The sequence below is a fragment of the Mesoplodon densirostris genome, chromosome 13, assembly GCF_025265405.1.
Source record: "Mesoplodon densirostris isolate mMesDen1 chromosome 13, mMesDen1 primary haplotype, whole genome shotgun sequence".
In the NCBI taxonomy this organism is placed as follows: domain Eukaryota; kingdom Metazoa; phylum Chordata; class Mammalia; order Artiodactyla; family Ziphiidae; genus Mesoplodon; species Mesoplodon densirostris.
In genome coordinates this window covers 52,469,917-52,496,035 of record NC_082673.1, presented here as the reverse complement: position 1 = coordinate 52,496,035, position 26,119 = coordinate 52,469,917, and the positions used below count along the sequence as shown (strand labels likewise).

Sequence of the window (26,119 nt, the reverse complement as noted above, 5' to 3'; positions counted from 1 at the left end):
ATTAAAAAATAAGGTTTCTTAACTTTGTACTGATATTGAGTTACTTTCCTGTGTCCAGAGGGATTCCTAACTTTAGACCTATTGTACCTCAGTGAAGAAGAAGCCTAAGTGGCTTCTGAGAATCATCAGATACACACTCTCCATCCCTTCCTTGGACGTGGGAGCTATCTCACCAAAATTTCCTTGCTGCTACCTGCTGGGGGAACACCCATGTTAACTATACTGAGAAATGATTAAGTGAAAAATGTTAAGTTAAAATAAAGATGAGTAGCTTTAGCAACATTTTTAGTATACAAAATTTAACAAAAGGCTAATTTCCTTTAGCTTACAATGATTTTACCCCAAAGGTAAGACTTGGTCAAACTGAGTTCCTTAATAGGTGGCTGGGAGCTATTTAAAGAAAATGTATGTAAATTTAGATTGTATAGAGTAGGTCTGTGATTCACATAGCATGGCTGGATTAAGTTTTCATAATTTGACTCTGTGAGATAATAGAAAATGTCTGTATTGGTCTCTACCCCCAGTTCCTGGCACAGAGGTCCTAAAACCCTTGTAATTTCCTCAGTGATAAGAGCTTTAGGAGCATCTTTTTTTCTTCTAATATTTGGTCTTTGACCTTAGTTCCTGACACAGAGTTCCTAAATCCCTTGGAATTTCCTGGGTGATAGAAATGTCTTTTGTTCTAATGAGGTGACTCTGGGTGGGCTCCTGGTTGAGGGCTGGTCACCAGAAAGACTAAGCCGTGATTAGAAACTTGGAATTTCCAGCCCCATTCCCATTCTCCAGAGAGGGGAGATGAGCTTGAAATGGAGTTGATGGTTGATCATGCCAATGTGATGAAACCTCCATAAAAATCCCAAAAGTACGGGGTTTGGAGACCTTCCGCGTTGGTGAACATATGGAGGTGCTGAGAGAGTGGTGGTGCCCTGAGAGGGCATAGACACTCCGAGCCTTTTACCTGTGCCTTGCCTATGCATCTCTTCCGTCTGAATGTTCATCTTTTATCATATACTTTTTTTTATTTTTGAATTTTATTTTTTTATACAGCAGGTTCTTATTAGTTATCCATTTTATACATATTAGTGTATATATGTCAATCCCAGTCTCCCAATTTTATCATATACTTTTATAATTAACTCGTAAAAGTAAGTAAACTGTTTTCCTGAGTTTTGTGAGCTGCTCTAGCAAATTAATTGAACCTGAGGAGGGCGTCCTAGGAACCTCTGATTTATAGCCAATTGGTCAGACAGAAGCACAGCTGACAACCTGGACTTGTGATTGGCATCTCAAGTGGGGTGGGAGCAGTCTTGTGGGACTGAGCCCTTAAGCTGTGGGATGTGTTGCTGTCTCCAGATAGACAGTGTCAGGATTGAGTTGAATTGTAGAACACCCAGCTGGTGTCGGAGTGGTATGAAAGTAAAGGAGAAACACAGCAGGAGCACTGAGTTTTTCCTTCTTAGACTTCTTTCAGTTCTGTAAGGGTTTTCAAGATCCCTGTTAACCTAGGTTTTGATTGTCTTTTTTTTGGTTGCACCGCGTGGCTTGCAGGATCTTAATTCCCTGACCAGGGATTGAACCCAGGCCCGTGGCAGTGAAAGTGCTGAGTTCTAACCACTGGACCGCCAGGGAATTCACGATTTTGATTGTCTTGAGTGCTTAACATTACAGGGTATCATCACCAAAGCACAGTGCTGAAGTATGAGATATAAATGCTATAACTGAGAATGATTCTTAGGGTTTGGACTCACCCTGGCTTTTAACCCTGTTTTTACGTGGCAGATTTTTAAAGTGTCATCTTCCTCACGTACTGCAGTGTGATATACGCCTTCTCAGATTCTCTTGCCACCGTGTGCTTCCTAGACCGACTGCTTCACTGCACCGTGCTGTGCTGCCCCACTTGACCCACCACCTCACGGTGGCTGCCACCCCACCGGGCCGACGAACCACACTCTGAGAGGGTCTGGTGGATGACACACCACACCACAGGGCTTGGGGGTAGCACCCTGTGCCCCTGTGGAGGCTGGATGACACAGGTTGAAAGTGTGGTAGAGTTTATTCCTAGTGGGGTGAGCTTGGCTACTGGGAAATAGGAGACAGGAGGGAACCTGCCTGATAAATTCCACATCTTCCTCCATGGACTACTCTGAGGAATGGTTTCTTTTTGTAGTCTATCAGGAGATATTCCAAAGAGAGTACCAAGTGGATGCATTTGCCAAGCGAACTACTCTGTGTTTTCATAGCTTGTTGTAAAGACGTAGCCAGCACTTTTAAAAATAGTATTTATTTATTTACTTATATTTTGGCGTCGTGGCCTTCCCGACCAAAGATCGAACCCGTGCCCCCTGCAGTGGAAGCATGGAGTCTTAACCACTGGACTGCCAGAGAAGTCCCGCAGCCACCATTTTACATAGTTCCTTGCTTCAGTTTATTTTTTTTCACTCTTGATGCCCTGTATATGCAACACCCAAGTAAAGCCTCAGCATTCTAGTCGTTGCTTCAGGCCCTGTTTGCCAGAGAACCTGGGCTCAGAAAAAGATTAATAAGGCATAATATCCTTACCTTGGTGGTGTTTTTTTTTTATCTCCTAAAATATAGAAATAATCTCAGTAGTCATGGTGAGCTTTTTGCCTAACAAGTAGTTCATAGAAAAAAAAAATCACTCCTACCCACAGTTATTCCTTATTTATTAAATTTAATAGATCTAATTATCTAAATTCTATTTTAGAAATTTAGCTTTGTTCAAACTTCTCACATTTTTAATAGCTAAAGAGTTAAAATATATTAGCTGCTATTATTTTATTTTTAAGGATGCTTATTTACCTTGGCTGCGCCAGGTCTTAGTTGCAGCATGCGGGATCTTTAGTTGTGGCATGTGGGCTTCTTAGTTGCAGCATGCATGTGGGATCCAGTTCCCAGACCAGGGATCGAACCCGGGCCCCTTGGATTGGGAGCGTGGAGTCTTACCCACTGGACCACCAGAGAAGTCCCTATCTTACTTTTTAAAAATGAATTTTAAAGTTGCAGACATCAGTACATTTTCCTCAGAATACTTCATGCATTCATTAAGATTAATGTACCTAAATACGTTTCTCCCCATAAAATTATCTAAAATACTACAGGTAAAGCTAGGCTCTTATATATTTTACCTGTAGAAATTGGTATTATTGATGTGAGTGGTGTGTTTCAAATAAATGATACCATACAGTATACATATATCTACCTACAACTTGATTTTTTCATTCACTAATGTCAAAGATAAACAAAGCCAGACATTAGTTAAAGCAGTGGAAACAGATTTTATTCAGTAACTCCTGACAGTGGGGTAGAGGCCTGAGCTCCATTCTTATTTGTGCAGCTTTTGAAGGGAGGATGAGGGAGTCAGAGAGGGAGCTCAAGTAGAGTCAGGGAAGTGAAAAATTACAAAAGGTAGGTCTGTGTAAATGAGATTAGGGCAGCTCTGTCTGCTAGCTAGCAGTTATCAAAGTTAGGAAGGATTATACCTTCTCACTAAGACTGGGAGGCCTTGGCTCTGTTCTTCCTGATAATTATATTTCAAAGGAATGACTTTCAGGTCCTTGAGAAAGACACTCCTGAGTTGTGGGAGATTTAGTAAATGCGCTACCAAAGGGAGGTCAGGGGCCTAGGGTCAGGTGTTAGCTAGAACAAACAGTAAATTCTTTTGATAGCTCTGAGCTTTTCCAGAATGGAGCTCACAAGGAGGCTAGGTTGGGGCCTTTAGGCTGCTAGAGGCCATCCTAGGGTTGGTCAGGTCTCTTAGTGCAGGGGTTTGGATGGAGTTGTTCCGTGCTGAGAGTACTTTGCAGTTCTCACTAGTATGCTTTGGAGACTTTTGTTTTCATTTTAGAACATACAGATGTACCTATTCTTTTAATTGCTGCAGGGTACACCATGGTATGAATATAACATGATTTATTTAGGATTTTTATTAAAAACAATCCTTCAGTGAACATCCTTGTGCATGTGGTCTTATGAACTTATGCAAATATTTCTCAGTTGTCAGATCATAATGTGTTTACATTATATTTTAATATGGTTTGCTAACTGCCTTCTGAAATGGCTCTGCCATCATTACTGTATGAGAGAATTTATTTCCCCAAATTCCTTAACACATGCTATTAAACTTTTTAACTTTTGCCAGTTGAATGGGTAAAAACAACTATGGTCTTTTACTTTCCATCTCCCTGATTACTTGTTGAGCTCTTTATATATTGGACATTTATATTTTATTCTTTTTTTTTTTTTTTTTTTTTGCGGTATGCGGGCCTCTCACTGTTGTGGCCTCTCCCGTTGCGGAGCACAGGCTCCGGACGCCCAGGCTCAGCGGCCATGGCTCACGGGCCCAGCCGCTCCGCGGCATATGGGATCCTCCCGGACCGGGGCACGAACCCGTATCCCCTGCATCGGCAGGCGGACTCTCAACCACTGCGCCACCAGGGAGGCCCTATATTTTATTCTTTAAATTCTGTTTGTATTCTATATTTGTTTTTCTGTTGCGTTGTTTTTCTTAGTTTGTAAGAATTATTTATAATTTAATTTTGATTATCTAAGTAATATGAATATATTTTTGTAAATTTCATAGTAATACAGTTAAGTTAAAAGTTCTTAACTGTTCCTGTCAATCTTAGTCTCCTTCCAGTAATAGCTGCTGTCATTAGTTTGGTGCCTATCCTTCTATACCAAAGCTGTCCAATAGAAATATAATATAAATCATATATAAATATTAAAAAAATTTCTAGTAACCATGTTAAAAAGTAAAAAGAAGCAGGTGAAATTAATTTTAATTATACATTTTAATTAACTCAATATGTATATCATCTCAACATGTAATTAAAAGTTATTACTGGGCCTCCCTGGTGGCGCAGTGGTTGGGGGTCCGCCTGCCGATGCAGGGGATACGGGTTCGTGCCCCGGTCTGGGAGGATCCCATGTGCCGCGGAGCGGCTGGGCCCGTGAGCCATGGCCGCTGGGCCTGCGCGTCCGGAGCCTGTGCTCCGCAACGGGAGAGGCCACAACAGTGAGAGGCCCGCATATCGCAAAAAGAAAAAAAAAAAAAAAAAAAAAAAAAGTTATTACTTATTATTATTCATATTAAGTCTTTGAAAGCTGGTGTATATTTTACATTTACAGCATATATCAATTTGGATGCTGTATTTTTATTTTGAATTCTTGATTAGTATTTAGATTTCATAATATTTATGAAATAAATAAGTTCTAAACATACATAAAAGTTGTCCATTAGCTGAATTGAGTTTTTAAAAATTTCTGTTTATATTTGTACCTACATCAACAAAACTAGTTCATCTTTTTTAGAAGAATTGATATGACTTGGAAACAAAAGCATATCAGTTTCAAAAATATGTCTGTCCAAGTTAAGCAAATTTACTAATTCCTGTGTCAACTCAGTATTATTAACATTGAATTCAAAAGAGCAGTGTATAAATTTAAAAGCAGCTCTAAATTTATCAATATCAAGAAAGTGTTTTTCAAATTTTTCTTGTAGTTTTTTCATGCAATTTACATAAAACTTAATTATAATTAAAATTTTCTGTCGATTCATGTTAGAGGGATATATACGGTTAGTTACTGAGTTGTGTGTTTATGGAAATTTTTACATTAAACATATATTCTTTTACCTATCTAACCAGGTCACAAATATGCCTTTCTTTTCCTTGGATTTTCAAATTTAGCTCACTCATATACAGTGTGATATTGATGAGAAAACGTAAATCACATTGCCATTTTTTTGTCTTTGATTATTGAATGTTTAGCAAGTATTCTTTTTGTTTTAAGAAAAATCTTGAGTTGGAGTTAACAGTACAATAATTATAAACAATAATAATTATAAATTTTATAGACAGTATAATAATTTATAAAACTCTCCATGACTCAACCAATGAGCACTGGCAAAGAACAAAAAAAATCATTAAATAGTGTTCTATTTTTTTCTTTTTTAACCAGTTCCATAAACTGGTATTTGCATATGTATTCCAAATGGTTTTAACAACTATACTCTTGACATTTTTCATAGAGTCTGCTCTAGAAAGTTGAGCACAATATTTTCATAATGTGTGTGGAACAGAGTAATAAATGAAATATTAATTTCTTGTTTTAAAATTTCAATAAATCCAGATTTTTAAACTTAACCTAACAGAGCATCATGTATTGCAGTAGAACTATTATTTTTCCATGTCTAGCTGAAATTCTTTGACAGATATAGGTTAAAAAATATCTGTGTTATGAGTTCATATATCTATTTGGTCATGAATTGATAACATTTCTCTGTAAATTTGAAGTCACTGAGATAAAATGTGACCCATGTGTTAATAGGGCAGTATCTCTTTTATTGTATAACTTATTGTATAACTCATTTAAATCTAAAGAGAAGTACTTGCAATTTTTAAAATATTGAATCAATTGATGTTTGATATGTTAGGTCTTGTATTCTACAAGCAATTATTGATTGCTTAATTGAAGATCTTTCGTTTTTAAAATATCAGTTAAAATCTTTTCCCCATAATTTTCTGACAAAATTTCCATAACTGAAATAGTATATATGTATTTACCATCTCTTTACTAAAAATGGTTTTCTTTTTTTGTGTGTGCAAGAAACCAAACCATTTTATAGCTGGCCAAAGTTACAAGGTCAGACGTTGTTACATATTATTTAAAAATATTTCTGGATATTTAATTCTGATTTGAGGAGACTAAACTTCATCAGTTCTTGTTTGTTGAGAGGAAACTGCTTGTCAGATTTACTGTGTGTCTGTTGACAATATCTCTTAGCGTTGTCTAGTTTATTTTCTTTAACTTTTTAAAATGCATTAAACAGCTTATTCCTGTTGTTCTGCTTTAGCAAATTGCATTTGGTATTCAGTATGAAATATGTAATATGCTTTAGTTCGGTCTCTCATATTTTTCTTTATTATTCCAGTAAGAGTACTAGCTTCTGCATCTGCACTTGATTCTGCATCAGTAGTATACTTTTTTATATTAAAAAGTTTGCCCATTATTTTTTTAGCTAGAAAAACAACTTAATTATAATTAAGACAGGATAAGTAATTCAGATTAATAATCAATTACAGTTTACACAGGGTATCAGTATAATTTGTGCTGTCTGCATAAAATATTCAAACAAATCCATTAAATGTTATATCACTGCATAGAAAAAATTCATTCAAGCAAAATCAATTTAAGATTGACTACACTGCTGATGTGATTATGTGTAATGTCAAGAAAAATTCTACCAGACAAGTTAAACAGGCAAGAAGACTTTACTCAAGACTACTGCGGACTTCCCTGGTGGCAGGGTGGTTAAGAATCCGCCTGCCAATGCAGGGGACACGAGTTTGAGCCCTGGTCTGGGAAGATCCCACATGCCGTGGAGCAGCTAAACCCATGTACCACAACTACTGAGCCTACACTCTAGAGCCAGTGAGCCACAACTACTGAAGCCCGCGTGCTGCAACTACTGAGCCCGTGTGCTGCAAGTACTACTGAAGCCCATGCGCCTAGAGCCTGTGCTCTGCAACAAGAGAAACCACCTCAATGAGATGCTCATGTACCGCAACGAAGACCCAATGCAGCCAAAAATAAATAAATAAAATAAATAAATTAAAAGAATCCGCCTGCCAGTGCAGGGTACATGGGTTCGATCGCTGCTCCAGGAAGATCCCACATGTTGTGGAGCAACTAAGCTTGTGCCCCACAGCTCCTGAGCCTGTGCTCTAGAGCCTGTGATCCACAGCTACTGAGCCTGCATGCCACAAATACTGAAGCCCGCGTGCCTAGAGCCCATGCTCCGCAACAAGAGAAGCCACACACCACAACAAAGAGTAGCTCCTGCTCACTGCAACTAGAGAAAGCCCATGTGCAGCAACAAAGACCCAACGCAGCCAAAATAAATAAATAAATAATTTATTTTTAAAAAAAAAGACTATTGCAACAGGGGAGAGAGACTGAACTCAACTGCTACTACAACAGGGATGTATAGCCGATGGGCAGGGTAAGGGAGGCAGTGGGTGGAAAATTACTGAGAGGAACTTGGTTAGGCATTAAGGGTGGGAGTATGAAGAATTTGGTTAGGTATCAAGGGTAGGGGGATCTCTATAAACCGGTTTAGCAGCATCCTTGCTAAAGTCCTAGTTGAGAAGAAGGCTCAGAGGAGCCTGACTGTTTGGTCCAGGAGGGAGTTCTTGTCCGTAATACTAGGAACAATAGTATCATTTGTGACAAAAGGGTTAAGTAAAATGTAATCCTACCCAAACAATAAAGTTGTGTTTAATGGAAAAATATGCTGCTTCAGGCAAAAAATTTTGTTTAAATTAATTAAAATCCAATAAAGTAAAAAATTCAGTCCCATTAACCACATTTAAAATGCTCAATAGCTGGACTTCCCAGGTGGTTCAGTGGGGCCAAAAAAAGAAAAAAAAAATGCTCCATAGCTACCTGCAACTCATGGCTCCTGTAATTGGGCAGAAGAGTTCCAGACCTTCTTGGAGTACATTTTCATACCTATGTATGGACCTGCATTCTATACCTACACATATATTTTCTGTACCTACAGAAATATTTAGCTTTGGGTGTTTTGGGTAAGCATAATGGGATTATATTGTATGTATTTTTGTTTTACTTGCTTTTTTCACTTACCATATACTTTGGAGCTTGTTCTATGTCAATACACAGAAATCTACCTTTTGCATTTTAGTGCTGCCCAGAGTAGACCATAGTATGGATATACTTTAGTGACTTTAACTGGTCCCCAACTGATGTGCTCTTTGATTGCTTCCAATACTATGCAACTACTAAGAAGGCTCTGCTGCTCCTTGTGTGTTTGAGTATTTTTCAAGGTAGATTCTGAGAAGTAAAATTACTGCAATTTTAGAAGTTTTTACACATGTAAACTATTAATACGTACTCTGAGATTGCCATCACAAATGCCATTTTACACTCTCATGAACGGTACAGAAGAGTACTCTGCCCTGCACCCTCATCCACTCCTGACATTTTCAGTCTTTAAGAATTTTGCCAGTCTTATGGATGAAAATCGTTTTTGGTATACATTTCCTTGATAGTGAGATTGAACGTTTTTTCACATTTCCTTATGGATGTCTTATGGATGAAAATCGTTTTTGGTATACATTTCCTTTATGGTGAGATTGAACGTTTTTTTCACATCCTTATGGATGTCTTATGGATGAAAATCATTTTTGGTATACATTTCCTTGATAGTGAGATTGAACGTTTTTTCACATCCTTATGGATGTCTTATGGATGAAAATCGTTTTTGGTATACATTTCCTTTATGGTGAGATTGAACGTTTTTTCACATCCTTATGGATGTCTTATGGATGAAAATCATTTTTGGTATACATTTCCTTGATAGTGAGATTGAACGTTTTTCACATTAACATTAGCTCTTCATTTCTTAACACAATGCCTGTATTTCTTCCAAAAATAATAATATTGTTTAAAGACAGTACATATCCTGTGTTTTTACTTTCCTTTGAGTAACTGTGGTCAGGTTGTTGGAGCAGGTCAATTTTCAGTTTGCATCTCTAGGGGCAAGAATCATTTGCATTAATATTTTCTACAATTTTACTCAGCAATAAAACTGCTCAAAGACGGTGAAAGGCTAGGACTACTAAAAATCAGATTACCCAGTAGAGTATGCCAGAAAACACCTAGCATCCTATAGTGCACCCTGCAATCTTTCACTTTTTTTTCCTGACAAATAACACATTCTAGCACATTGTCTGGCTCAGAGTGAGAACTTAATAAATTTAATTTAATTCTCTTCTGTTGAAAGAATGAAAAACAAAGTAATTGAAAATTGATGGCATTTCTGTAGAAGTATAGTTCTCTGGATAGGGGCTGTATCTAGATTTACCTTTGTTTTCTTTGGGCCTTTCTCAGTGCTTGGGAACATTTTTACAGGTGTTCAGTAATTGATTGAATGGAACTGTGTTCAAGTATGTTCTAATTCATTCTCCTATCTGGAGAAACATGTATGTCAGGAGAAAATAGGCTTCTTTGTTTACATTGTTATTTATCATGTTTCAGACACAGATTAGAAAATATATCCTAAACACACAAATTGGTGGCCTTGCAAATGACTAGACTAGCTGTTTCCTTTCATAGTCCAAATTGTGTGAATATGGCTACATAAAAATCGTACTCTATAATAATAGCAAATGCGATTTTGTTGTGTGCAGTCTTAAGGTGTTATGCTGTTCTTACTGTGAATGGTGTTTTTTACACATGCTAAAGCAGGCTAGCATATTCATGTACGTTACAGCTGGAATAATGCATTGCTTTAAAAACATAATTTTTATCTGCTTTTTAGATTTAGTGTTCAACAAAAATTTCTTAAGTAACTGAAAAAATAAAAAATACATGGTGGCTACTGTAGACTGTAAAATGAAGGAGAAGCTTAGCTTTACCGTGGAGTCTGAGCTGGGTGTAACCTAACTAGCTAGAGGATATGCAATTCCTGATTGACAGCAGGACCAGCATTATGCAGATTTTGTAAGAGAGAACAGCAGCTCAGAAACAGTGATTAGGGGCTCTGTTAGGAATCACTACATTCACCACTCATATCTTTAGTTTTTCATTTTTCTGCCTACTGGATTTGTAAACAAATAGTACAAAACAGTTCCTCTTTTGTTTTTATTAAAGTGATACTGCAGTGCAGTTTAAGTCTATCAGCTAGGCAAACGTGTTGGAATTCGATATTCTCCCTAAATTAGCTAGTTTTTAGCTGTGTTCCATGCTTATCTCTAGACCTTTGTGTATTAAATCCTACCTCGAGCTGTTCTCTTTATACACAAGTGTGTTTTGCTTGTGCCTTCCTGTCTTCTTCAGTGAGAAGCTTTATGTAGGTCAGGCTTGGCTTAAGCAGATTTCCTGAACCTGCGTCAGCTTAAGCTGGAGGAATTTTAATAAACCCTCCCCTGTAGGCGTGGGCCTAAATGAGGCTAGCCTAGTTAAGCCTGATCTTTTTCTGTTTGTGAAAAGAGCTGAGCAGAGCTGAAGGCTGCATGGTGGTTTCAGAAACTGCCTACTTAATTTGAAAAGAACAATGGTAGGAAAAGCTAGATCTTCCAATTTTACCTTATCTGAAAAGCTTGATTTGTTAAAGCTTGTGAAGCCATATGTTAAAATTCTGGAAGAACACACTAACAAACATTCAGTAATAGTGGAAAAGAATAGATGTTGGGATATCATAGCAGTTAACTATAATGCAAGTGGAGTAGACCGCCCTCCTCGAACAGCGCAGGGCCTACGCACTCTTTACAAAAGGCTCAAAGAATATGCCAAACAGGAGCTATTGCAGCAAAAAGAGACCCAATCAGATTTTAAAAGCAATATTTCTGAGCCAACCAAGAAAGTTATGGAGATGATTCCCCAGATTTCCAGTTTTTGCCTGATAAGAGACAGGAACCACATACAAAGGTAAGCTTTATTTTATTTTGTTGTGAAAATTATGGCGCCTCCTATCTATTGGGCTCTGGCTTAGTTGTGATAAAGATATGCATAGTAAGCATCCCCACTACGGGAGCAGTGAATAGTGTCTTTGTTTTGCATTCTTAAACAAGAAAAGTGAGGCTATAAGGAATTTTTCTGCTGCACTGGATTTAAGCCACTTTTTATTGTCTTCCCCTCCCCCTTCCCTCCTTCTGTAGTTTCTAAAAAGTAAAGGTTAGGGAGGAATAAATGGGATGTAATTTGTGACATTACCTCATAAACTTTTTAAGCTTTAAAATTAAATTGTTTAATTAGCTTCCGAGAGATACCTTTTTCTTATTTCACTTAAGATTACATTTCATTAGAATTTTCAATTTTGTATAAAGTTAGCAGTGTCAGGAAAAATGGAACCCTTGCTTTTTTTTATGAATTATCAGTGTCTACACTTACTGAATATTAATTGAGCTAAAAACCTAAAATGATCAATTAAGTAAACTTGTTAATGGCATCATTGTATATATTAAAGTTTAAAGTATTTTTAAATGTACAGTTTAAAGTATTTTTCTAACTTACATTCAAAATAAAAAAGACAAGGACACAAGAAAAGGAGTTAATGCCTAATTAGGGATTCAGATTACTTAATAAAACTAAAAACTTTTGTTGTTTTTACACATTAATGGTCTAGTTTCACTTTGATTTGGGGTCATACAGGAAAGGGTAAGCTCTCCCATACTATTCTGCAAGGGTATCAAACTATGAATTTTAATATATCAATAAGAGCAACTGGATTAGAAACAGTTTTTTTGGTTGAATTTGTGCTCTACACATAACTACTTGCCTAGAAATCTTCAAAAACTATTATCCTGCTGCTGATTCAGATTTTAACCTCTGGCAAAAGATAAAAATGGCAGCTACAGGCTTCTTCTGAATCATTTAGGGTAATTTAAGCAAACTGTAAACTCCTTGTTAGTTGAGGAACCTTTCAAACAAAACTTTACAGGTACTTTCCTATTGGTGGAAGAGTCATTATATAAGCAAAATTATTAATTACCTATGAAATCCCTTTGAAGTTAGGGAAGAAATGGAAAAAACCTTTTTAGCCAAACATATTTGTTATTTTGATAATTTACTAGGATAATATTTTTGAGCCCAGCTTCTTACCATATACTTCTTATTTCTAGTTGATAGCATAGCAAAAAAATAGCACCAGTGGGAATCCAAGATGTGTATACACGGTATATTAATTCATAGGATCACTGCTTAAACTGTTCACTGTGATGACAAATGATTAAATCCTAGTATGCTGAATGTCCAAAAAAAGAAAAAAACTCCACAGTAAGACTGTTTTATACTCATTAAAATTTTTTCCCTCTTTGAATCATAAAGAACAGTGGCTTTGCATTATAGGTATAAAACTACCCTTTGGGTATAGGTTTTTATAATTTGAAAACTACACATAGAAACTGTAGTTTTATCAAGTTGTGTATTTTAAAAATACACAGGTATAGAAGAGAAATAATATATAAGATACAAAGATATATTTACATTTTGACCGCTTGTGTGTGTGTGTATGTATATATGGTATATATACACGTACATACATAGAATATATATACCTACACAGTCAATCTTTGGGACACCAACGTTTCTCTGATAAAATGAGTTGATTTACACATTTCTATACCTACTGTTTAAACAATCAGTTTTTCAGATTCTAAAGGTAAGAATATCAGAAATATGCCAATTAAATGCTTATTTTTGTTAGCGTGTCTGCTCTGCCACTTTCTCTATACTAGCACTTTAATTTATAATATATTTATGCATTTAATATACTTATACTTGTTTGACATCATCTCTAATCTTAATTATCTCAGAAGTTTATAATTCACTATCTTAATTATGCTTCTATATAAATATGACTGTTAATCTCCTCAAACTATACTTAATAAGGAAAATATTACTGCTATATAATTTAACGTATTTAAGTATATACAACTATTTTGTAAGGCTACTTATTTCTACAACTGACATTGATTTATGTCTTTATATTTACCTCCCTTTAACATCAGATTATATTTTGTGTTTTTATAACCAATTTGATCCTCAGAGTTCATATTCATAAATTTTAGAAGTCCTTTTCTGTTTTATCATTTTTTTTGTGACCTCTAAATCATTTTTAGACTTTGTTATGCCTTATTTGTAATGTTTTAACTAAAGTGGAATGGAATATTGCAGATATAAGGCATATTTTTAATTTACATGGGAGTATATTATCTATGTTTAATTGTGAGTCTTATAGTCTATTATACATACTAATTTGGAAAAGTAATTATGTGGATTTTAAAATTTTAATTTATATCTGTTGTTTTAACTTTTTCCCAATCCAGGATTTAGAGATGTTAATAAAAGCAAATGTTACTAATTTGAATTACATTTATCTTCCATTGTTTTGCTTTTGAAAATCATAAAATGACAAAAAAAGACAAGAATGAAAATGAAGGAATTTATATAATCTACAAATAGATTTTTCATAACATACTAAATATCTTATTATTTCATTTGTACCTCTTAGACAAATATCTGATATTTCTGGCAATTTAATGTTATTAGTAAGTGACATATGGGGAGTTTAAATTCTTTTCCTTATGTTCTACTTAAACTTGTTCCAGCATTTTAACCATCCATGTAGAATGCATTCTAACCTATATTACTTATTTATAATTTATAAAATGTTATTTAAATAATGTGAAGTGTAGCGTTTTCATTAATGTTCCAATAATCTCTTTCACCTCGATAACTTTTATTTTTAAGTTAGGCAGAAACATAAATTAAAAAAAAAACCCTCAAGAAACATAATGTATTCTTTTTTTTTTTTTTTTTTTGCGGTATGCGGGCCTCTCACTGTTGTGGCCTCCCCCGTTGCGGAGCACAGGCTCCGGACGCGCAGGCTCCGGACGCGCAGGCTCAGCGGCCATGGCTCACGGGCCCAGCCGCTCCGCGGCATATGGGATCCTCCCAGACCGGGGCACGAACCCGTACCCCCTGCATCGGCAGGCGGACTCTCAACCACTTGCGCCACCAGGGAGGCCCCCACATAATGTATTCTTAATTCACAACTTCATGTTATACATGAAATTATTTAAAAACCAACAGAATTTTCAGGAACATTGTGTTTATGTCATAACAAATATTGTAATGTCAAAGTTTAAATTATGCTAAAACTGTAGTTGCCTCTAATAGGAATGCATATTTTATGGAAATTTCATGTAAATTTAATAAACTTTCAATATATCATATATAGGCCATTAAAAAACATTGCTTTAAAAAAAACCCATTTCATTTATTCAATCATTCAACATATGATGAGTACCTATGAGGATCATCAGTACCCAGTAGAGTATTATACTGGGTGCTGATGATCCAGTGGTAGATCTAAACCCTTGCCCTTGTACACTTCACCTGACCACTGGTTAAAAGACTTAAAGATCACCTGAGTCATGTGGTTTAGGATAGGTAAAGGGGAAACACCATTGCATCTGAAATTGGATAGTTAGGAGAACCCCCTGATAGTTGGACATACCCAAAATCATACACAATCTTGTTTTTCCTGTGTGTGTGTGTGTGTGTGTGTGTGTGTGTGTGTGTGTGTGTGTGTGTGTGTGTGTGTGTGTGTGTGTGTGTGTGTGTGTAACTACTGAGGAATCAGTACGTCTCAGAGATTGCCTTCCACTGTCCTACTGGAAGTCATAGACCCTGGTGACTTTTAGATCAGGACAGGAGAGGAGAAGCAGGAGGTCTAGGACTAAGGTGTTGGGATAGCAAGGCGCAGAATGAATTAAATGACACTTTACACCATTTAAGAACCTCAGGCTTATAGGGACAATTGGTATCTCTTTGAGAGTATCAAAAATGCCTTTTCTTTTGTATTTACCTCAGTAGCCTTGTGTAGTATTTGTAAGTTCCTGTTCTTTTAAGAGGCCAATTTTAAAGTTAAGGATGGAGAGAGCCATATATATATATATATATATAAAATTAAAATCCCAGCCATAGTCACTTTATTATTGCAAGGGTTAAAAATATTTTTTGTTTCATAATTTTCTTTATAGCTTGATAATTTAATGTATATTAAATATGAAATTATGCTTTAAAATGCTCTTATATTCATTTGATTTACATTTTATAATGCTTTTTTGTGTGCTGTAGTGCAAACTTGGATGAGGAAGCACAGGCTGGTACAAGTTCACTACAGGTAATGTTGGACCACCATCCAGTTGCTATTACAGTGGAGGTGAAGCAAGAAGAAGACATTAAGCCCCCTCCTCCACTGGTTTTAAATTCTCAACAGAGTGATACTTTAGAGCAAAGAGAAGAACATGAATTAGTACATGTTATGGAAAGATCTTTGTCACCGTCACTTTCCTCTGTTGATATGAGAATGACATCGTCTCCATCTTCTATCCCAAGGAGAGATGATTTTTTTCGGCATGAAAGTGGAGAAAATTTTAGGTCACAGTTAGGGTATGATCCTCAGATTCTGCAAATGCTGAAAGAGGAGCATCAGATAATTTTAGAAAATCAAAAGAATTTTGGATTATATGTTCAGGAGAAGAGGGATGGATTGAAAAGAAGGCAGCAGCTAGAGGAAGAGCTGCTAAGAGCAAAAATTGAAGTGGAGAAGCTGAAAGCAATTCGCTTACGGCATGATCTATCTGAATATAATAGTCTCTAAGATTTTTTTTTGCAGTCTTGCAATTTGATAATTTTAATTTTGGCCAAATTACTTTCACTTGGGAATATCCTGAAGCAGAGTACATATTCTTTTTTTTTTTTCTTGGCCACGCCGCACGGCATGTATGATCTTAGTTCCCTGACCAGGGATCGAACCCACGCCCCCTGCAGTGGAAGCACAGAGTCTTAACCACTGGACCACCAGGGAAGTCCCAGAGTATATATTCTTAAAAAATATTGTTAATCTCTATTATGAAAAAGGCTTTTTTGACATGATTTTCTAATTATTTAATTTTCCTTTGATATATATTAAAATGCTGATTGGTATGGTTATAAATTTTTTGTCTTCCTCTAATTTTTTTCCTAAGATGTTTTAATTGTTGGCCTTACAAAAGATGTTTTATTTTGATTATTAACATATACATAACATATAAATACATAAGTATTCTTTCAAAGTTCTGAATCTTCAACATTTTTAACTAGCACTTTGAAAGCTGTATGTAGTTAAAAGTTTTTAAGTCAATCTAATTTAGAAGCAATACTAGCCTAATAGAAGCTTGTCTGTATGACATTGATTTTTATGCTTTCATTATTTGACTGAGTAAATCCTAGGATTTTAGGGATGGAAGGTATTTGGAGAACACTTTTTCCCACCTCAGTTTTGAGGTAATGAAACCGAGGTCCAGGGAGAACTCAATGATTTACTTGATGTAACAAAGCTCTTTATGGCAGAACAATGACCAGCACTCAGTTTTTGTTTCTCTGTAATTTTTTCCCCCTACTATTCCACAGAAGTAAAAATCCACTAAAATATTCGACATGTTAAAAAGTTAGAAACATTTATTTCATTAAAATTGCTTTTAAAAATTGGTGGGTTATGAAATCAGGGGAATTGTGTCAATTACCCCCTTCCTCCTCCTCCTTTTTTTGTCCAGCAAAATAAGATATTCTGTTGGAGCTGTTATATATTTTGACTACAAGATTTAATACGTCAATTCATTTGCAATGTCTTAGTCTGAAAAAGATTTCTTTCACAGTAAAATCACAGTAAAAACTTTAATGAACAAAATTAAAATTTTATTTAGAATAAAAATAGCAAAAATTATATGTTTATAATTTATAATATCTATAGTCTTTTATGTTTTTGTAAATATTGCTATTTTAGTATTTGTGGAAATAAATAAAACCTTGATTCTTAAAGCACACATAGATATTTATGTTAAATCTTTAATATGTTTATTACTTAAGGATTTCTATTTTTGCTGGGGCTGTGTTGAGGGAGGATATTTAAGCCAAGCTTTAGAATGGGGTAGGTAGGATTTCAGCCGTATTGGGGAGAAAGGATGTTTATGCCAGAGTGAGCAGCATGAAAAAGGCATAGAGAATGGGAAAAAGTGGGTCAGAGTGTATAAGCACAAATACAGTGCTAAGCCAGGTGATTTTTAAGTGATTTTAAGTGAGCATAGAGAGGGCCAATTAGGGCTGTGATAATCTGGACAAGGACATATACCTTGACTAACTGGGGTAGCTACCCTTGAGCTCCAGGAGAATTTTTACATGCAGAAATCTGCATTTTTATGAGAAATTTTTATTTGTAAAACATTTGCAAATAATTAAAATTATTTAAAATAATAAATAGACGAAACATGTGAGTGGGCCTCATTCAGCCAGTGGGCTTTCGGCTCATGGCCTGTGGTGTAGAGCAGTGGTTCACCAAGAGTAGACCCTGACTAGCAGCATCAGCAACTCTTGAAAACTTGTGAGCTATGTAAATCCATTCCTTTTGGATCAGCAACTTGAGGGGTAGAGTACAGCAATCTGTTTTAATAAGTTCTCTAGAGATTCTGATGCAAGCTAAAAAACCACTCAAAGAACCACTGGAATAGAGTATTTTGAAACCTAACATGGTGCCTAAATCATTAGATTTTCAGAAATTTTTGTTGAAGAGTGGGTGAAGGTAAATTGAGGGATATCAATTTGGAAGTTGGAAGCTAGTTGGTGCCACATTATGGATTACATTAAATGCTGTTTTTAAGGAATCGAATGTGAATATATAATGGCAAGCCATGGAAGGCTTTTGACTAGGGACATATGACTAGAGCTCTGACTTAAGGTCATAATAGCATTTCAGGGTGGACATTGTAGTGAGGGGAAATTAAATCTGAAATTTAGGTTATGGCTATAGGAATAGAAAGAATAAAAATAAAATGGACTCTTATGGTACTGTTTTAGCTTGTTGACTGATTAATTTCATTGGCATTTTGTATGTGCTGTTAGAGTTAAGTATTTTATTATAAAAATGCCTTGAATGTATGATATATCCTTTTGACAATTTCATCTTTAATCTGTGCTGTGACTTTTCTTTCAGTCTAATGAATCTTATAATTCTTATTTGAGATAATGTTTTTACAATATTATTCCAGTAAATCTTTACAGTAGTAAGCTTTAACTTTTTGAAATGATTGAAGGCAAATTACCATACAAAATGTAATTCATGTTATAATCTTAGCATGGCACTACTCAGAATTGTTAATGAATGTTCAATTTGAATGCTGACTTTGTACAGCTAAATCAGTTTTCTAGGTGTGTTCTGTGGAACATTAATTCTGTGAAATGTTTTTAGCCAAGTTATGTGTTCAAAAAAGTGCAATATACATCTTTTTTGGTGGTTAGATTCTAACATAAGTGTGGAAGGTAAAAATGTATACTATATAAAATTGCCCTTGAAAAGTTTTTTGCTGCCCAGAAAATAGTGTAAACATAGTCTGCTACAGTTGTATTTTTCTCCAGCAGTGTTCAAGATTGTTGTTTCGTTGCTTATGTCATGTGACAAACTTGTTAGCATGTAGGGACTGAGTAGAATAAAAACCTTATTTTACATATTTTTAAACAACAGAATTACACTCATTGCAGTGAGTTTACTGCAGCAGTTTTTCTGAGTCAATCTTGTTTAATTTTAACCTGCAAAAATTAAAGTGAATGTGGTTCTGCTCAATTTTCATTGCTCCATCTCGCCACCTATGCAATTAGCATAGTATAGTTTATGGGAATTTCTGTGTAAAGAAGACTTGTTTGATGTCTGAACTCTTTTTAGAGGCTGTTTATTATTATCCTACAGAGTATATTAGGGAAATTATGAGCTAAAGCTTTTTTTTCTTTCTATATTGAGACTTTTTTGAGTTTTTGACTACTTGCCAACTTACATTAGCAGTTTTTGCTGAGGACAAGTTTCACTAAGGGGAATACATAAGGGCAAATTCTATTAGTACCAATGGAATACAACTGAAGCCACCAGACATCCTACTGTAGAGAACTGTTTGGGGCCGTGAGTTTACTTACTTACGGAATGTAATGCTGGAAAAACATAGGAAAGAGTGTTTTTATTTTTAAAATGTAGACTTGGTTCTGTAGAAATATTATTTCATCCAATGTATTAGAAATTTAGATAGTGCCTAGTTATTCGTGCCACCTTCTTGTCTTTTCTTATCCATTTGAACTTAAATGGATGTTTTTTTACAAGTTATGATTTTATAAACCTAGGTATGATTTATAATGGCATTCTGAAAAAGTTAATGAAGCTCTTTCATTTCTAACAAATGCCAGATTTCTTAAAATATTCAAATTAAATATTTTCCTTTTTTGTATAATGCGACATCAACTTGGTGTTATTTTTGAAAGATTCACTCTACCCTACTGCCTCTTTACTTACATGAAAATGTTTGAAATATGAATTATTTTCCATGTGCCTTCTTTTAGAGTAATGTCAAGTTTTAAATAGATATGTTTAAATAATTGTGTGGTAAATTGTAATTAATACATACTGTAGATGATAGTGGTTAAAGCGTTGTTAATACATGTTCTTTTCAATACATGGTAATACATTGTACTGATTTGTGTACTCTTTGTGTGTGCCACAAAACAAAGAATTCAGTACTATAGAGGTAAATTTTTTTGATGAGACATAATTGAAATACATTTCTTTAGGTGATATAATAGATGCCAAATGTACCATGTCTAAGTTTCGTAATATATTTATTTTTTTCAAATGTTAAGATTCACAAATTCTCAAATCAATTAAATATTTGATGGTGACTTTGATTGTAAATAGTTAAAAATAATTAGATGAAATATGGTTGCAATACTTAACAAATACAAAAGAGTAAATTCTTAAAATATGCAACCTAATTAAACATTGGCAGTCATGCTAGATCTTGTATATAATTTTGAGAAATTGGTTCCGTATTTTTGAATGTATCTTCTTTAAGTTGTTTCATTAAAAGTAGCAGCTATAATGTGAATTTATATAGTTTGTTTTTAGTTTTCAATTCCTTTGTAAATAGTAGAAAGCAAAGTAAATAAATAAATAAAAATACCACCCAAGTTAGCCCAAACAATTTAAATTGTTTTGTGTAAGTCTAATGATACATTAGACTTACACTTTGTTAGTATCATTAGACTTACACTTTGTTAGTAGACCTTTCATGAGTGTGAATTCACCTCTGTTACAAAGATTAAGAAATCCTTCAAATGTATAGAAACGAAATAATTTTATAGTAAACATTCATATGCCTACCACCTACATTCTACAATTAATGTTTTGCTGTATTTGCTTTATCATATTTATCTGTCCATCCATAAATTTTTTTTAAAGAAAACTGTTATTTTAAAACAAGTTGCAGAATTAGAATACTTTACCCATAAACACTTCAGCATGAGTATTATGAACTGGAATTCAATATTTATTTGTGTGTGTATGATTTTTTAGGTAAGATTTGCAAACAGTGAAATGCACAGATCTTAAATGCACCATTTGATGAGTTTTGACAAATGACTACACCTGTGTAACTTAAACCCCCATCAAGATTTTAAAAGTTATCACCCCAGAAAGTTCTCTCCTGCCCCTTCCTAACCAATACCCTGGTACCTCAGGCAACCACTGTTTTTTTAAAAACCACTAATTTTTAAAAAAACATAAGTTTTGCTAGTTCTATGACACAATATAATTGAGATCATACAGTATAGATCCTTTGTTTCTGTTTTTTTCACCCGTCTTAATGTTTTTAATATTCATCCATCTTCTAATCAGTAGTTCATTGTTTTTTGTGGCTGAGTAGTATCCATTTTATAAATATACAACAGTTTGTTTATCCATTATCTTTTGACGGACTTCTGGGCTATTTCCGGATTTTGGCTATTATGTATATTATTGTATAAATGTGTTATGGACTTAATGCTGGATTAAGGAAGATATATGTTTAATTTTTAAGAAACTGCCAGACCTTTTCTCAAAGTGATTGTACCATTTTACACTTCCCTCCATAGTCTATGGATTACTGTTTTTTTAAATAAAGCTTTGCATGTTCATTGATTGGAATGTCAGAATCGAAATTGATGAATAACCTTTTTTGATATTTAAATGAATTTAAAATGCTGGGCAGATAGTTTAGATATCTGGGAATATTATAGTTTTACTGATTTTTTTTCTATTTTAGCACTTATTGCCACTTATTGCATATATGCTTTGACATGAAGTACTGAGAAATATGATAAAATGTATATATAGTCCCTGCCGTGCTCATGAAGTATCATTCTGAAAATGATCTTAATGCAAAGAAATACCTTCTAGGTTTATTTTGTACGTAATGATACTTGTACTTAGTTGACCTTCATTCTGTTTTGTTAAAGAAAACTATGGATGATTACCAGTTTGAAGTAATTTGTATATTAATGTTTGTATATTCTTTAGTGTAATAAAAACTATATGTTTCAAATCTTATATTTATATTGCAGTTATATGTTAATGCATATTAAAAGTTCTGGTAGCTTTTGGTAATTTTGAAACTCAAAAAATATAGTCTGCAAGAGTATTTACATTTTTTATTGAATTTGATGATATATGAGACATTTTAAATTTTATTTGCTCCGTTGAAAACAGTGTGTGTATTTAGAATTGTTTAAAAAAAAGAATATTAAAGGCTTGGGTTTATGGAATGTATAATTAAACCATGCAACCCTAGAGTTACTGTGCTTAAGACTCATTCATTAAGATGATAATGTCCGGGCTTCCCTGGTGGCGCAGTGGTTGGGAGTCCACCTGCCGATGCAGGGGACATGGGTTCATGCTCCGGTCCAGGAGGATCCCACATGCCGCAGAGCGGCTGGGCCCGTGAGCCATGGCCGCTGAGCCTGCGCGTCCAGAGCCTGTGCTCCAAAACGGGAGAGGCCACAGCAGTGAGAGGCCCGCGTCCCGCAAAAAAAAAAAAAAAAAAAAAAAAAAAAAAAAGATGATAATGTCCACTATTAATATTAAAATGACACCTTCCTCTTTTATCAAAGCATGGTTTTAAGCACTCTTACCTTGTGAATCTTGCTGTAGGCATTCAAGCCTCTTGTTTATGAAGACCATTTTTGGTTTTTATTTGGGAAGTAAATTACAGGGTCAAGGGGGAAATAGATCAGAACCAAGTTCAGAAACAAAAATAACAGGTAGAGTGGAATTGTTAGTGGTGGTTAGTCTGGGATATAGCAAATTAGTCATTATTTTATACATTACAAGTAGTCTAGATGAAGGCAGTTATGTTCCATATATGTTTAATTCCCAGTTATCTTCATTCTACTTTTTTGCAGTCATTCACCCTCTCCCTTCCCTGCCCTATAGCCTACATTTAAAATGGGGCTAAATGGGAAGGGACTAGTGCAAGATGATGATGATGGTAGTTAACATTTAGAGAGCACTTACTGCATGGCAAGTACTGTTCTAAGCATCTTATACATATTAGCTAATTAGATGAAATATGGTTGCAACAAGTCTGTGAGGTAGGTATTAGTATTACATTCATTTGGCAATTCATAAACTGGCAGAGGGGTGAGTAACTTGTCCAGGGTCACATAGCTAGTAAGGGACAGACTCAAGATTCATACTCAACCAGTCTTGGCTTCTCAGTTCATGCTTTTATCTTTCTTCTGCAAAAGAAAGGATATATCTAATTCTGAGAATCTTATGGTATTTCAAAGTGATTATAAGAAATTCTGGATTCTTAGAATTTAACTACTCTCTTTTGTTCTAGTCAGCTTTTTTTTTCTTTTTTTGCAGGGGAAGGTTTGGACGTAACAGCATAACAGTCAGCTCCTGAGAATATAACAGGATATTTGACTCTAGGAATGTTTTTCCCAGCCATTTTTGATGAAGACACACTTTTTATCCCCTCTTTAACAGCAGTCCTGAGGAATTGCACTTTTCTGTTAGATAACCAAGTAAAAAATGGGAACAAATTTGAAAAATGCAGAAAGATATTGTCAGTCTTTTATTTAGTGTACAGAGACTGCTACTGGTAGAAATAATGTAAAAAGAAAACTACTTGAAATTGTCCAAAATTGCACATCACAAATTTTTTTAGAATTAAAAAGCTGATCAAAGCATCCCATCTTTTTCGTTAATGCTAAAACCCTCAAAACTTTAACTGGAAAAATCAAGTTTCGTAAAACAACAAAAATAACACATGACAACTAACTTACCTAAAAACTGGTAACTTTTTTTTGACTAAAAACTAATGGAGGAATACAATCTTCATAATATTTAGGCAAAATCTGATTTAGCAAAACTATTTGGTAGAAATTATAGTTATAAAAGAAAATTCATGTTGGCAAAAGCTATAATCAGGAAAACACTATATATAAAGAAGTGACCGATGAATCAAATCTTTGTAATAACATTTACTTGGAAAATAATCCTGAATGTACAGTATGTACAATAATGAGGCTGGGTTCAAAGTTAATTTCTAAGGCTACTTTCTCAATGAAATTAATTATAAAGTAGCTCTGCTTTTTTTTTACCATCTTTATTGGAGTATAATTTCTTTACAGTGTTGTGTTAGTTTCTGCTGTATAACAAAGTGAATCAGCTATATGCATACATATATCCCCATATCCCCTCCCTCTTGCATCTCCCTCCCACCCTCACTATCTCACCCCTCTAGGTGGTCACAAAGCACCGAGCTGATCTCCCTGTGCTATGCGGCTGCTTCCCACTAGCTATCTATTTTACATTTGGTAGTGTGTATGTCAGTGCTACTCTCTCACTTCGTCCCAGCTTACCCTTCCCCCTCCCCGTGTCCTCAAGTCCATTTTCTATGTCTGCACCTTTATTCCTGTCCTGCCCCTAGGTTCATCAGAACCTTTTTTTTTTTTAATTCCATATGTATGTGTTAGCATATAGTATTTGTTTTTCTCTTTCTGACTTACTTCACTCTGTATGACACTCGGTCCATCCACCTCACTACAAATAACTCAATTTCATTTCTTTTTATGGCTGAGTAATATTCCATTATATATGTGTGCCACATCTTCTTTATCCATTCATCTGTCGATGGACACTTAGGTTGCTTCCATGTCCTGGCTATTGTAAATAGAGCTGCAATGAACATTCTGATACATGACTCTCTTTGAATTATGGTTTTCTCAGGATATATGCCCAGTAGTGGAATTGCTGGGTCATATGGTAGTTCTATTTTTAATTTTTTAAGGAACCTCCATACTGTTCTCCATAGTGGCTGTATCAATTTACATTCCCACCAACAGTGCAAGAGGGTTCCCTTTTCTCCACACCCTCTCCAGCATTCATTGTTTGTAGATTTTTTGATGCTGGCCATTTTGACTGGTGTGAGGTGATACCTCATTGTGGTTTTGATTTACATTTCTCTAATGAGGTAATTCTGCTTTAATATTTTTATAATCATGAAGGAAAAATGTGCCTAGAATCAAAATGGCAGTTTTGAAAACTATCTGTTGTTATGGGAATATGGTGATGACCAAGATCAAAAGAAACCCTCCTCTCAACACTTTATAGTTTAGTGGGGAAGGTTTACATTAAATCATTTGTCACATAATTAATTGCTGAGTTAATGCTGAGATAATAATGCAACTTGACGTAGTTTGGCAGTCAGGGAAATTTAAACTGTATGGAAAGCTGAGTAGAAGTTAATTTAGATCAGTGTGTTGGAGGAAGAGAGGTAGAAGGCCCTTTGGCTGGAAGTAGTGTTTTCTTCAGTACCTTTAAGACAAATGGATGATCAGATTTACATTTAAAAATAGATATAGTAAATATGGAAAATGGCTTTAGAGAGTAGAGGTGGCAAGAGAAGACTTCAACAGAACTGTTTGGAAGACCCTACCATAATGGTACAGTAGTCTAGACCAGAGATGATGACTTGGAAAGAGTAGAGAGAATGCAGAAGGCAAACAATACACAGCTTTGAGAACCATGGAGGGGATAGAATCATCTGGGTTTTGTGGTTGATTGGCTCTGGAACTGAGAAAATGAAGAATGTCATGGATGATTTCTAATTTTTGGCTTGAATAAGGGTGGTAGTACTTTCACTGAGAAATGGGAAAACTGAAGGAGGAGCAGTTTTTGGAGAGAAGAGAAGTGGACCTGGTGAGTTTGAGATGTTTATGAGACATTCATGTGGATCCAACTGGATGTACTGGTATACTTACAGATCTAGAATCATGATCTGGGCTAGAGAAAAAAATTTAAGTTAGTACAGGGAAGGTATTGAACCTGTGGGAGTAGATGAGGTAATTTAAGGAGAAGTGCACAGTGAGGGGAGGAGGGCCTGGAACTCAGGTCTGAAGAACTCCAATAAACAAAGGTTAGACAAAAAAGTAAGTACTGGCAAAGATGTTTAAGACACAGCAACCAAAGGAGGAGGAAAATTTGAAGTGTGTTAGAAGCTATAAAAATGGAGTTCAAGGGCCTCCCTGGTGGCGCAAGTGGTTGAGAGTCCGCCTGCCGATGCAGGGGATACGGGTTCGTGCCCCGGTCTGGGAGGGTCCCATGTGCCGCGGAGCGGCTGGGCCCGTGAGCCATGGCCGCTGAGCCTGCGCGTCCGGAGCCTGCGCGTCCGGA

General features: G+C 35.3%; 2 protein-coding genes across 3 annotated transcripts in view; both read left to right on the top strand.

The window, feature by feature from the left end:
• The window catches only part of RAD54B (RAD54 homolog B), a 96,956-nt gene that overhangs the window by 28,501 nt on the left and 42,336 nt on the right, over positions 1 to 26,119 (top strand). The window lies entirely within an intron of this gene.
• FSBP (fibrinogen silencer binding protein) lies at positions 11,084 to 16,525 on the top strand. Its single transcript, XM_060115703.1, has 2 exons — positions 11,084 to 11,472; positions 15,688 to 16,525. Exons 1-2 carry the CDS (start codon positions 11,099 to 11,101, stop codon positions 16,211 to 16,213), a joined length of 900 nt encoding a protein of 299 aa, XP_059971686.1. The 5' UTR covers positions 11,084 to 11,098; the 3' UTR covers positions 16,214 to 16,525.

Coding starts and splice junctions, on each gene's coding strand:
- FSBP (XM_060115703.1), top strand. CDS start 11,099: ATGGTAGGAAAAGCTAGATCTTCCAATTTTACCTTATCTGAAAAGCTT. Junction 11,473..15,687: donor GACAGGAACCACATACAAAG/GTAAGCTTTATT, acceptor TGTGTGCTGTAG/TGCAAACTTGGATGAGGAAG.